We start from the raw sequence: 13,357 nt of genomic DNA, 5'->3' as shown, positions 1-13,357 counted from the left end.
CTCAGTGGGCGCCACCTGACGGGAAAATAGAGAATCAGGGTTTGTCTTTTTGTTTATAATAACAGAGAGTTTAATGTCTCAGTGGGCGCCACCTGACGGGAAAATAGAGAATCAGGGTTTGTCTTTTTGTTTATAATAACAGAGAGTTAATGTCTCAGTGGGCGCCACCTGACGGGAAAATAGAGAATCAGGGTTTGTCTTTTTGTTTATAATAACAGAGAGTTACCTACCTCAGTGGGCGCCACCTGACGGGAAAATAGAGAATCAGAGTTTGTCTTTTTGTTTACAATAACAGAGAGTTACCAACCTCAGTGGTGCAGTTGTTAACGCGTTGGACTTTGGATCTGGAGGTTGGTGGTTCGAGTCCGAGTCAAGTCATAAAATTTATCTAGGTGTAATAATCGGGGAAAGATATTTGTGACAAGCTTTTCAGTATGCTTAACACAATTAAAAATTCCATCCTTCCTTATTTCCTTCATAATAATGCTCATTTTGGTTCTGGTTCAGAGCAAGGAACTTAGTCAGTTGTACCTAAAACCTAATTATTTAAATGATAAAAAAAAGTAGCCTCCGTGGCCGAATGAATATCACACTAGGTTTGCACTCCGGAGGTCCCGGGTTCGATTCCCGGCGGGGTCGAAGTTTTTTTCGGTTCTATGATTGGAGTTCGGGGTTCACTCAGACTCGTGAGGACAATTGAGTAGCTACTTCAATCGAGTAGCGACCAGTGGCGACATTAGGTACCAGTATAAAATGATGACCCGAGTAAATGAGAATTATTAAATAAAGGAGGCACGTAGTCATGCTGTGATACCCACAAAAGTTGTGGAGAAGCTCTCTGCTTTACCACTAGCGCACATTTCAAGCGAAGTGTGTCTTGTAAGCGCTAGACCGCGGGTTCGATTGCCGCCCGGAGCGAAGTTTATCTTAAACAGATAAGGTTCGTTCTCAAAACGGCTAGCAAGTGAAAATTTTTTTTCTCCCATCTTGACCTCCTTCTCTCTTTCGGAGTAAAAAGATGTCCGTAGTTAGGGTTAAACATTTTTTTTTTTCAACCTTAACTATTTAAGAAGCTCTGGTTCTTAGGTCTTACCATCGTCTGTTTTAATTTCTTCCACAAACTCCTGTCCCACCGGCAGTATGTTATCGTCTACTATCATATCAACATCTTCAAGCTTTTCTCCGATGGTGTAGCTGTCGTACTGTCTCCTTTGCCTGTCAAACAAACACGAACATTCCAATTTGAATACACTGGATCCACGTAAAACGTAGGAGTACAAATTTTTGTCGATGGTGGGATTCGAACCCGGGACCTTCTGCATGGCAAGCAAGCGCGTTACCACTGGACCAACCGTGCCTGATCAGGAGACCGCGGATTCGATTGCCGCCCGGAGCGAAGTTTATCTTAAACAGATAAGGTTCGTTCTCGAAACGGCTAGCAAGTGAAAGTTTTTTTTCTCCCATCTTGACCTCCTTCTCTCTTTCGGAGTAAAAAGATGTCCGTAGTTAGGGATAAACATTTTTTTTTCCAACCTTAACTATTTAAGAAGCTCTAGATCATTGGTTCTCAACCTGGGGTAATGGGTAAATTTGAGCTTAAAAAGGGGTATTTGTCTAAAAAAAAAAGGTTGGGAACCACTGCTCTGGTTCTTAGGTCTTACCATCGTCTGTCTTGATCTCTTCCACAAACTCCTGTCCCACCGGCAGTATGTTATCGTCCACTATCATATCAACATCTTCAGAGCTTTTCTCCGATGGTGTAGCTGTCGTACTGTCTCCTTTGCCTGTCAAACAAACACAACATTCCAATTTGAATACAATGGATCCACGTACAACGTAGAAGAAGATCAGTTGCGCTTACTTGGGTGATGTTTCAAAGTCATAGAGCAGGAAAAATGAGGACCAACGGAATTTTTCTTTTTCTTCTACGATCCCGAGATAAAGAGAGCTTCTCTCTGCTTTACGACAAAGAATTCACTTACCAGTTTGAGTTGTTCAGGCAAGTACTGTATGACTTGTCTGAGTAGAGTGAGTGTAGGTTTCTCAGCGCATAGTACAATGAGTTCTGCGCTCATTTCACCCTGGAGCAGAATATTCTTGGCCAGAGCACTAACACGGTTTACGCCCTTGAGCACACGCTTCTCTTCCTTCTCCTTGAGTGATTTCCTGCAGGGAGAAATTAGTCACGAAACGCTATTATTATTGAAACGCAAAGTAATATTAATTGAAAGTGGGAACGTTGAAACGAATGCCCTACGACCCGACCGGGGCACGGTTGGTTTACTGGTAACGCGCTTGCTTGCCATGCAGAAGGTCCCGGGTTCGAATCCCACTATCGACAAAAAATTGCACTCGTTTCTGCGATAGCAAATAATTATTTCAATGGGTTACTTTCTGGTGTTCTCGTGTTGACCCAGCACCTAAATGGGAAGTATTGTGTCTCTTATCGCCCATCTGAGGGACATACTACGGGATGGGCATGCTACGACACAGACAACCTGAGTCTAATCAATGTGGCAGTGGTACGAAATAAAAACGGCAATGACACATTTCAATCCAAAGAAGGAAAGAAAAATCGAACCCGGGACCGTTCTTTATATACATTTTTTTTAATTTATTCTGCACCAAATACATAAGACCTTGTTTGGTGCAAAGAAGCTATTTCTAAGAAGGGATACTCACAAGTTATCTTTCTTCTTATCCTCAGTAGCGGCAGGAGTGGCTGCATCTCCACTGGTAGCTACATCAGCCTCCTTCTTCTCTGTTTTCACCTCCTCTGCCTTGATTACCTCCTCCACTAGCAAGTCACTCACGTTCTTCAGTGCCTGTAATCAATCAATACAAGGGGAGAGTTAGTAATCAATCAACACAATGAGAAGGTTAATAATCAAGGAATAGATGAAATGGGGAAAATAGACAAGATAAGCTGTATTTCATTATTGATTTTTTATTATTATTTTTTTTTTATTTTTTTACAAAGAGGAGATTACAATGGCTGACACTTTTTTTAAGACGTTTAATTGAGTGAACTGTAATTGCTAAAATCTTATCGTCCCGAAATCGTAGAGGGAAGAAAGACAGGATAGGAGAAAGCCAGTCGTTCCGGGAACGAACCTTGTCTCTTCTCTCTCCGACTTCGAAGCCAGCCGTTCCAAGAACGGGGCAAATACGTACCTTCGTGTTTGCTCTCTCCGACTTCGAAGCCAGCCGTTCCAAGAACGGGGCAAATACGTACCTTCGTGTTTGGCTATCACGTGACGTGACGTGATAGGTTATTATTTCGTGTCCAGGAAATAATAACTTGTGATAGGTAAAGAGAATAAACAACACATCACGTACCTTTTCCACACTATCCACACAGTGGCTGAGCGTTGCCAGTTGTTCGTTTCGGGGCAGGATAGCTTCGTGTTTGGCGATCACGTGACGATCATCATAGGTTTCCATACGGGGCGGTCCACCACGGAGTAGTGCGGGGGGGACGGGGGGTGGGGGCAGCATCTGTAGTAATAATAATAATAGTGCTTATTTATACTGGTAGGACTGAAAAGTCCCTTTACTCCAGCAGTATACCTATATAATAATAATAGTGCTTATTTATACTGCTCGCATAGGACTGATAAGTCCCTTTACTCCAGCAGTAGGCTTAGACTATTATTGTGGTCAAATTTTCAAATTATATTGAGGATAAAATTCCATACCTCGGCTGGGATTGAACCCACGCCCTCTTGTTTACCAGGCGAGCGCCTTGACCACTACACCACCGAGGCAGGAAATGCAACGAAGATAGATAATTAAGTTTGAGGCAACCTCTGTGCCCGAGTGGGTATCACGCTAGGCTTGCACGACGGTCCCGGGTTCGATTCCCGGCGGGGCCCAACTTTTCTGTGCTCTATGCTTGGAGTTCGGTGTACACTCAGCCTCGTGAGGACAATTGAATAGCAAACGGTGGCATTACCAGTGTAAAAAGATTGATCAAGAATGAAAGTTAATAGTAGGTAAAGAGGCACTTAGTAATGCTGTGATATCCTCAAGTTGTGAAAAGACTCTGCTTTAACACAAATTGAGGAGCTGGGTGCAAAAGGGGAAATATGGATGTTTTGCCCTTTTTGTGTAAATAGTTTTTTGAATAGAACGTGGTGCGCTCTATCTTCCAGCGTTTGAACTGCAGTGATAACTTTTTTTTTTTCGATGAGTTACAGCGTTTTTTGTAAACATACTTTTCAAGGATTTAGATGAAAAATTGAAAACTTTAAAGTTAAATATCTATTCTCAGTTTGGTGATTTTCATTTATTGCCCTTTTTGCACCCAGCTCCTCAATTAATTAACGATTTTATTGAATTTTAGATTTTTTTTTTTTGTCGATTCTAGGAGTCAAACCAGGACCTCCCAACCCATGATCGAGATAACTTACACCGCGAGGTCCAGGGGGGCCAGGGCGGGGGGGCAGGGGCATGGGCGGCCCCATGGGGCCCCCGGCATGGTGTGGGGCCCCCATACGTCTCACGTTCCAATCATAGTACTCCATCTCCTCTTCATAGCGTCGTATTTCCTCCCAGTAGCGTCTCTCCTCATGTTCCAGCAGCTTGTCCGTCCAGAAGTTAACGCGTTCTTCCTCGCGTCGACGCGCATACTCCAGACGCATGCGTTCACGCTGCTCCTTCTGCTTCTTCTGAGAAAAAGAAAAATCAACGATTAGATTTTTACTTTCTATTGCAATAAGTAGAGGGAAGCTAGGACACTTGGGTATATTGATTGTTTATTGTAATGAGAATGTATTGCAATAGGTCCAAATTTTCAAAATCGGGAAGCGGGTTGAAAGGTCCGTTTTGGGGTCCCCTGAGTCGAAAAAAGTGGTTCTCAGCCCATGGTCTGTAGGTATGTCGTATTGTAGAACATTATGTACAAACCATCTCAAGAACGGTCTGTCATAGAGCGATGAAATAGTGTATGTTTTCCCAGTATGGTCCAAGGACGCGACTGTGACAATTTGTTAAAAATCGGACAGTCACCCATCCAATTATTAACCGAAGTCAATATTAAGCTGTGTCTGAACATTTTCGATCGACGAGGTGATTCTATGCTGTCAAGGCACTGTACGGTTTCAGTGGACATCAATTGTCGAGGACGTGGATTATGTGTGGATACACCTTTAGATATCGTTAATAATCTCAGACCTGCGCTTAAATGGCTTACCTGGAAATAGTTGGGCTTGATTTCCACCACCAGTGTGGGATCTACTTTCTTCTTGTAGGCCAACCGATGGCGTTTGCCCTTCATGTGCATGTCCTTAGCGTTGGGGTCATTGAACTTACAGTCGCACAGCTTACAGTGGAACGTTTGCAGTTTACCTGTCGACCAATGAGAATTGGGGTTTGATTATTTTATTAAGTAGGCATACTATTTTAGTTTGACCCTCTCTCCCAGACGTGCGTAACTTCTGAATAACAACAATAGCAAAATTCTCATGGAAAGATAAAAAAAAGCTGTAAGAACATCTAATTGGAGAGCGAAACAAATTTCAACTTTCAACATTCCGTGTCCGGAAAAACCAAATGTCAACGTCAAACATTGTGCCAGTGTGTTGAACTAACAAATGAAAAGTGGTAAGCTCAAGGCCAGCCACTCACTATCAGGTAGATCTGACAGGTACTCCTGAGCACTGAGCAGGTTACACCTGATGAGCACACACACTATCAGATAGACCTGATCAGGAGTACCTGTCGTCAGGTCATGTTGCTTAACCTCCAATGTCCTGTTGGGGAAAAGATGTATCAAATGACTTCATAACCATTATTGTGTGTCAAACGTAGCTAAATTGCTGGCTTTAAATCTTCTGTGACTACTGCATCTCCTATTTCTCTGTACAACATCAACAGAGGTTTGTACATTTTAACCTTTTGCGGACAGATTCATGTGTCACATGAAATCATGGTTCCGCCATTATGGTAGGAGAAATATAACTTGAATCTGGCGATACGGTAGGATTCATGTCCAGCATGAAGCTACAGATTTACTCGCTACGGTCGGCTTGATTTTTACAGATAGGAGGCGTTACGGTAGGACGTGCCTAGGAACTTGTGTATCTTTTGCTCCTTTCAAATGCAGACTGAAAAGCCGGTGTTTGTTTATTATGATTCCAAAGCATTCGGAATTATAGTCCGAAGATTTCCGAAGAAGACAAAAAAAACCAGATGTTTCTATCTCAACTAGGAAAAAAAAGAAAATAAATTAAAAGCGAGGGAACAATTTCATGTGTGACATGAAGCCTACCACAAATCGCTTTTCGGAGGTTTCATGTCTCACATGAATCCTACCGTATTTGAAAAAAATGTTTTGTTTACGTCTGACTGTAACAACAACGCTTGAGTTTCATGTGGGACATGAATCCTACCGTAAGAGCGATTCTGGTGAAATTGATTCTGTACGCAAAAGGCTAAGATCTAGTGAAAAAGCGGTGTAAAGTGAGTAAGGCTGGTGTTTTACGGTCGAGTGTACTGGCGGGCGGAAAACACTGCCTTTACATCTCAAGCCAATAAATTATACCGGTATTACCAATATACCAATTTATTATGACGGTTTCACCGACGTATTATACCAATTTTCCACCGGTTTGAACGGTGCTTTAGGTCTGTTGAACCTCCTCATTTATTTGGGAGGGAGGTGGTACCTATGAAACAACATAATATCAGAAGGAACATTTTAATTTGATTACATTGACCACTTCTCTATTTTTTTTTTTTTTTTTTTTTTTTAAGAGGTTTGACAGAGGGAACTGTAACTCTAGGGTCTTATCGTCCCGAAATCGGAGAGAGAAGGAAGACAGGATAGGAGAAAGCCAGCCGTTCCGAGAACGAACATTATCCCATCAGGATAAAATCCGCCCCGGGCGGGAATCGAACCCGCCGCCTAGCGCTTACAAGGCAGACGCACTACCAACTAAGCTAACTAGGCTGGCCAGAAGACTTTGACTAGGTAGAATATACCTTGTTTATCCTGCTCGAATGAGACTAAAAAGTCCCTTTACCCCAGAAGTCTAAACAAGGGTTTACCTAATCATTTTATGGGTTAAATAACATATTACCTATAGCAAATTTTAGAACCTTGCTTGATTAAAAAATAAGAATAAATAAAAATAGGTACAGTATTTGGCTCATCAGACTGGGTTCTGATATTTTTTTATTGGACACAAGTTACCAATATAGGCATCGGAGAGCTTTACAATGATGTTGGTTTGAAGTGAAAGGTACTGAGGGTAGTTCGTGGCCGTCATTCTAGACCTACTTTTCGAGAATCGTTGATTGGACTTTTTTTTTTAAATGGGATGTTTTTTGGGAAGGAATTCTTCATTCTTCCTCTTTTTCCTCGCCTCTTCCCGTGTACAGACGGGGTCAGCGTTTTTCGTCAGCCTCTCAATCAGCCCCAACTAGGGTGTTTGCTTTGGGCTGACATTTGGTTTTGGCTACAAATTTTACGAGTGGATGCCCTTCGCACTCAACCTTTGCTATTTCTTTAGCAAGGGAAATTTCAGGCTGGTATCCCCCTTGTTTAACGTCCCCCAGCCAGACTAGGGGAGGCATTCATGGGGGTGAAAAAGGGGATGTTTTTTAATGGGAAAAAAGTCATTTGTCACCATCTTCTACTTACTTGTAGTATTGAGAGATCCAGAAGCGACAAAGTTAATCTTGGGTGCGGCAGACACCACCTTGTCACCACTACCTGCAGTACCAGCTGCTGCTGTGGCTTCAGCCTTGGCACAAAGAATAGCCGTAGCTTAGTAATTTGTCACCATCTTCTACTTACTTGTAGTATTGAGAGATCCAGAAGCAACAAAGTTAATCTTAGGTGCGGCAGACACCACCTTGTCACCACTGCCTGCAGTACCAGCTGCGGCCTTAGCTGCCTCCGCGGCTTCAGCCTTAGCACGTAGGATGGCCGTAGCTTTGGGGTCAGGTTCGGGGATAGGCTTGCCCAGCTTTTGGTGGAGTTTGACCACCTGGGGACAGAGGGGGGAGGAAATGTTAACTTTTGATGTTTAACATGGCAAATTTGACATTTAAGACACAGATGGGCAGAGTATGCATCGCTTTTTATGCAAATTTTAAAAAAAAAAAAAAAAAAAATGATCCTAAGTGGAAGACAAATGGAGTGTGCCTGAAGGCATGTGACACGTTCCAATCCACTCGTCTCCAACTCCTGGTAAGAGGAGGTAAAGGTACTTGCTTGGTAAAGAATAGGGCACAGGATTCAAGGCATGAGAATTTATTTGAGAATTATACCTAATTAAAGAGTCCCAAGGGTTAGCTGTTAGGGCGACCACACTCTCGGTTCCCTTTCCGATCCTAAACCGTGCAAACACGACCTTTCCCGCGCGCGTGTAAACGATCTCGCCGCGCGCGCATCTGCTGACCTTTTCCCCTCTGGAATAAACCTGATTGTGCGGACTTTCTAGAGCTGCTGCAGGTGAATTTTAGAGAAACTGAGGAGGTTGAAATATACCAGTGAGCGTGCTTTGAGGTTCCATCAAGGCCCGGGGATAGCAGCTTAACTCCAAACACAAAAAGCCCACTCCGAGGCTTAGGTGTAGGGGCGAACAGCCCTAAAGGATGGGTTAAGCTACTAGGAATCTACGAATCTACGAATGCATCGCCATAGTTTCAGTCCTGGTTATGGGATAGAACTCAAAATTTTATCAAAATAGAATATACCCTGTTTAGACCGCCAGAATGAGACTGAAAAGGTCTTAAACAAGTTCTTAAGTGTTTGGTACAGAATACAGGTCTATTTAATTTTACAAATGAAAAACCTTTGTTAAATTGTAATGAAGAAAAAATTACAAGATTTGACCCAAACAAAATTACAAACAAACAGAGATCTCAAGTTAAGTAAAACCATGTAAAAAAGCCGCATTATAAAATTTATGAAAGGAGAGGAGGGGAATAAATGTTAAGGGTGGAGAAGATAATGTAACAGGTGGAAAAGGAAAAGAAAAATTCGAATCAGCTCAAAATGTCGTTTCTCATTTCGTGACATTAGGAAAGAACAAGCAGGGTCCGTCCCTCCGGGAATTTTTTAGCCCGTAGAGATAAGAGAAAATCAGTACCTATGTACCTACCTAATTTGTTTAATATTCAGTTTATTATTATTCTTGAATCACTCTTTCAACTACGAAGAGTTTCTAACAATCTTGATCTCTTGTGAGGCAATATGTAACAGTCGACCGATCTGTTCATTGTCAGTCCACCCTAACGATGGAGTTGATGTCCTGACTCCAGGACATTTCCTGACTGGAGCTCCCTTATTAGCTCGAGCCGAAATGGATATTTCCAGCACCTACATCTCACCGACCAAACGATGGCTCCTCCTAACTCAAGCCAACCAGTCATTCTGGAAACGTTGGAAGGCCGATTACCTCAATACCTTAATCCAAAGAGGTAAATGGACCTCTGGGTCCCGGAATATCAACGTCGGCGATGTGGTGATTCTTCGAGGCGAAGACAGTCCTTAGCTTAACATAGGTGACGCTAAAACCGGTTTTAAATGATCGACTGAAGTGTTATCTAAAACTTTCTCGCTTTGAGTTCATAGGTCGTCGCGACAAATTTCGAGTTCAGAGCTCATTTGTGTGAGAAAATGTGAAAAAAATCCCGCAAAAACCAGTTTTTTGGCTTTATGGTTTTCTGGACAAATTTTGCACCACCATTCTCGTGTTCCTGATAAAAAGACCTTTAATTTGATATATAGGTCGACCAGGTTTGGATAAGTCCTTCTATGGGGACAGACAGACCGACAGACGACACCGAAGCGAATACAATAGTCCGTCCTTATACCTTTTTATTACTATTGTAATAATAAAGGAAGGACGGACTAAAAATAGGCTATTTACCTTCTGATGTTTGACACCGCGCAGATGGGCAGAGTAGGCATCAGTGCCGGTGCACGTTACACTGCACAGGTCACACTTGAACACAGTGCCGCGGGGTGGGTGTGCAGAGCCCCTTGCCCCCTCCTTGGCCCCCTCACCGGACGCTGCCTTCTGCGCCTGCTCCTTCTTCTTGTGACGCGACCCCTCCAGATGCTCCTTGTAAGTCTGCAACACAATGACAAACATTGTAAAAAATCCTAATTCATTACAAATAAAAAATGATATCTTATGTTGTTATCTAATATATAAAAACATTGTAGATAATTCTCAAGTTATTACGAATACTTAAATCAAATCTTATCTTAACAAACAAAAACATGGGTACAGACCATTGGCGAATCACTTTTTTGACAAATCTAACCTGAAGAAGTGGAACATATCAGAGGAAGACACGCATGCTCATGCGGGGCTCTACAAGATATGGCCCACTTACTGGTCTGTCCTGATCTTGAGACACCCTGTACACAACAAGATCTAATAGCAGCCAATGAAACCGCAATCAAGACTGTAACACACTGGCACAATATTTGACGTTGACATTGGTTTTTCCGGACACGGAAAGTAAAGTAAGTAATTGATTATATTTGAACTTACCAAAGGTCCAGCACAACTGATCTTACAAACTTCACAATAGTGAATTTGTTGAGGCTTAGGAGGTTGCTTGGGTCTCTGGAACTTATTGAATGTGTTGGCCGTTCCTGCGAAACACAAAAAGAGAGAAGTTAATAAATCCACAAAAAATGACAAGCATACAATATCATTTTAACCATATTTATTAGCCTTTAAATAAACACATGCCTCCAAATGGAAAACAACGTCTACTGGCCGAGTAGGTATCACAGCTTGCAAGCCATAAGTCCCAGGTTCGATTCCCGGCGGGGTCGAAGTTTTTTCCACACTGTGTTTGGAGTTTGGGGCACTCAGCCTTGTGAGGACCATTGAGGAGCTACTTTAATCGAGTAGCGACCAGTGGCGACATTACTAGTGTAAAAAGATTATTGAAATAGGGAAATTGATGACAAAGGAGGCATGCAGAAATGCTGTGATATCCACAAAAGTTGTGAAAAAGCTGGAGGCATGCAGAAATGCTGTGATATCCACAAAAGTTGTGAAAAAGCTCTGCTTTACCACAAAGAATTCATGATTTGATTTTGATTCGATACCTAAACACATGCCCTAAATGGTCATCCATCCAGATATATCATTAATTCAAAGCTCTCTTGGACCTTATAGATTCATATAAATGTAAATGCAGTTTCTTTATTGTGTTATTATGTCACAACTTTGGTGCTCACTGCAGCATTGTAGGATTTTCCCAATATTTCAATAATCCTAAAATCCAATGTTTACCTACCATGCTGGCACCAGTTGCTATGCACATTTCTACGTCATACTACTCATTTTCCTCACGAGGCTGAGTGGGCCCCGCAACAGCCAGTCACGGAATCAATCATTTGCATGATACAAATTTGTTGACTCCGCCGGGAATCGAACCCGGGTCTCCCGCGTGCAAGGCGATCACAGTGACCACTACGCCATGGGAGCTCTAGATTCATATAAGCTTAACCCATCTCTTGGGCAGTTGCCGCTAAACCTCAGTCTCAGAGTGGGCTTTTTGTGTGAATGAAGTTGAGCAGATTATACGTTAGGTATTTCAAAGCTCCCTTGTACTTACCAGTGCCCGAGGTATTCTTGTTGTAGTTCTTCCACTGGGGTTTGCTGTTCTGTCCCCCAGCCCCCGTCACACCCGAAGCACCTGCAGTCTGAGCCCCGGAGCCCTGGTTCACGTTGTATAGGGCAGCATTGTACAGGGCCTGGTCGTAGCTTGACGAGTAACTGCTCGACGGGGTACTGCCACCCACGTTGGACCCTGTAGAAACAAAACCAAGATTTATTATTACCTACCTCGGTGGTGTAGTGGTCAAGACATACACTGCGGACACAGCAGGTGCTGGTTTTTGGGCTGAGCTTGCCTGGAAAATAAAAGGTGACCAAGTGAGATTTTAAAAGTGTGCTCCAGCCGAGGTATGGAATTTTATCCTCAATATAATTTGTGAATTTGACCACAATAATAGTAGTAGCCTACTGCTGGAGTAAAGGGACTTTTCAGTCCTATGCGAGCAGTATAAATAAGCCCTATTATTATTACTGTTTTTAGTTTTTGGGTTGATAGAGGGAACTGTAAATGCTAAGGTCCTATCGTCCTGAAAGCAAAGAGAGAACTGTGAAAGGGTAGGAGAAAGCCAGCTGTTTCAAGAACAAACCTTATCTACTTAGGGTAAAATTTGTCCGCAACCTAGCACTTACAAGGCCAATTCAATATTTTTACTCTGTGAGAAGAAGAGCAACGAGAGACTCCTGAGAGAAATAAAAGAAAGTCGACAGTTGATGAACACCATTGAATCCCGAAGAATAAAGCTGATTGGTCACATCATCTGACACAATAGTTTCATCTACAATATCTTTGAAAGAGAAGTTGGCAGGAGACCGAGGGGCAGACCAAGGAAAGAATACTTCCAGGACATCATGGAGAGCATGGGATGCAGATCATAATTATGGCGAGTTGAAAAACGTGGTGATGGACAGAGAAGAGTGGCTACACCAACAAGGCCCAGCCTTTAGACAATGATGATGAAAGTTGAATGCCTGTTCTCATGTAGTGAGCTCTTCCAACCAAGAGGTTTGATAGAGGGAACCACAACTGCTAAGGTCCTATCATCCCGAAATCAAAGATAGAAGGAAAAGAGGATAGGAGAAAGCCAGCTGTTCTTTGAGTGTTCTCAGATAGTTTGCATGCGTGTGTGCTTGAGGGAGGAAAATCTAAAGTGAGAAATTTCAAGTCCAACTTACTCAGTCCAGTGCCGAGAGTGGTTTTCTGTCCAGAGTTGGCAAGCCCACCGGCAGCCGTGGCTACCTTATTCTGTGCACTGTACGTATTGTACGAGCTGGTCACTCCTGGGGATTGAGTTACATAGGAGCTTGCCGCATTGTAGGAGAGAGCAGACTGGGGGGTTGTGTACGACTGAGGTACAGCCTTCTTGATCTGACTCTGTGCTCCTGTGGAGCCCGCTGATGCAAACTAAACGGAAACAGCCAATATGTTGAATTCTATTAACTCTATTTTTTCAGCCGAACTAATTGCTATCCTCCTCTGTCTCAGGTCCATCATAAATCACCCTCCTATGAGATTCTTAATAGTCAGTGACTCCATCTCCTGATCTTGAGACACCCTGTACACAACAAGATCTAATAGCAGCCAATGAAACCGCAATCAAGACTGCAACACACTGGCACAATATTTGACGTTGACATTGGTTTTTCTAGACACGGAAAGTAAAGTAAGTAATTGATTATAGTTGAACTTACCAAAGGTCCAGCACAACTGATCTTACAAACTTCACAATAGTGAATTTGTTGAGGCTTAGGAGGTTGCT

General features: G+C 42.7%; 1 protein-coding gene across 1 annotated transcript in view; it reads right to left on the bottom strand.

The window, feature by feature from the left end:
- The window catches only part of LOC103516226 (zinc finger RNA-binding protein), a gene marked incomplete at its 5' end in the record, with an annotated part of 28,882 nt that extends 15,880 nt beyond the window's left edge, over positions 1-13,002 (bottom strand). Inside the window, 11 exon segments of the mRNA XM_026828687.1 lie at positions 1,983-2,166; positions 2,683-2,825; positions 3,340-3,498; positions 4,413-4,670; positions 5,195-5,349; positions 7,646-7,741; positions 7,802-7,994; positions 9,885-10,088; positions 10,518-10,621; positions 11,599-11,793; positions 12,774-13,002. Of these exon segments, the coding sequence (XP_026684488.1) occupies positions 1,983-2,166; positions 2,683-2,825; positions 3,340-3,498; positions 4,413-4,670; positions 5,195-5,349; positions 7,646-7,741; positions 7,802-7,994; positions 9,885-10,088; positions 10,518-10,621; positions 11,599-11,793; positions 12,774-13,002 (1,920 nt within the window).
- Positions 13,003-13,357: the final 355 nt, after the last annotated feature.

Source organism: Diaphorina citri, unplaced genomic scaffold (assembly GCF_000475195.1).
Source record: "Diaphorina citri unplaced genomic scaffold, Diaci psyllid genome assembly version 1.1 scaffold1514, whole genome shotgun sequence".
Classification (NCBI taxonomy): Eukaryota; Metazoa; Arthropoda; class Insecta; order Hemiptera; family Psyllidae; genus Diaphorina; species Diaphorina citri.
Note: the sequence above shows the minus strand (reverse complement) of the source record. Positions and strands in the feature narration are given on the sequence as shown.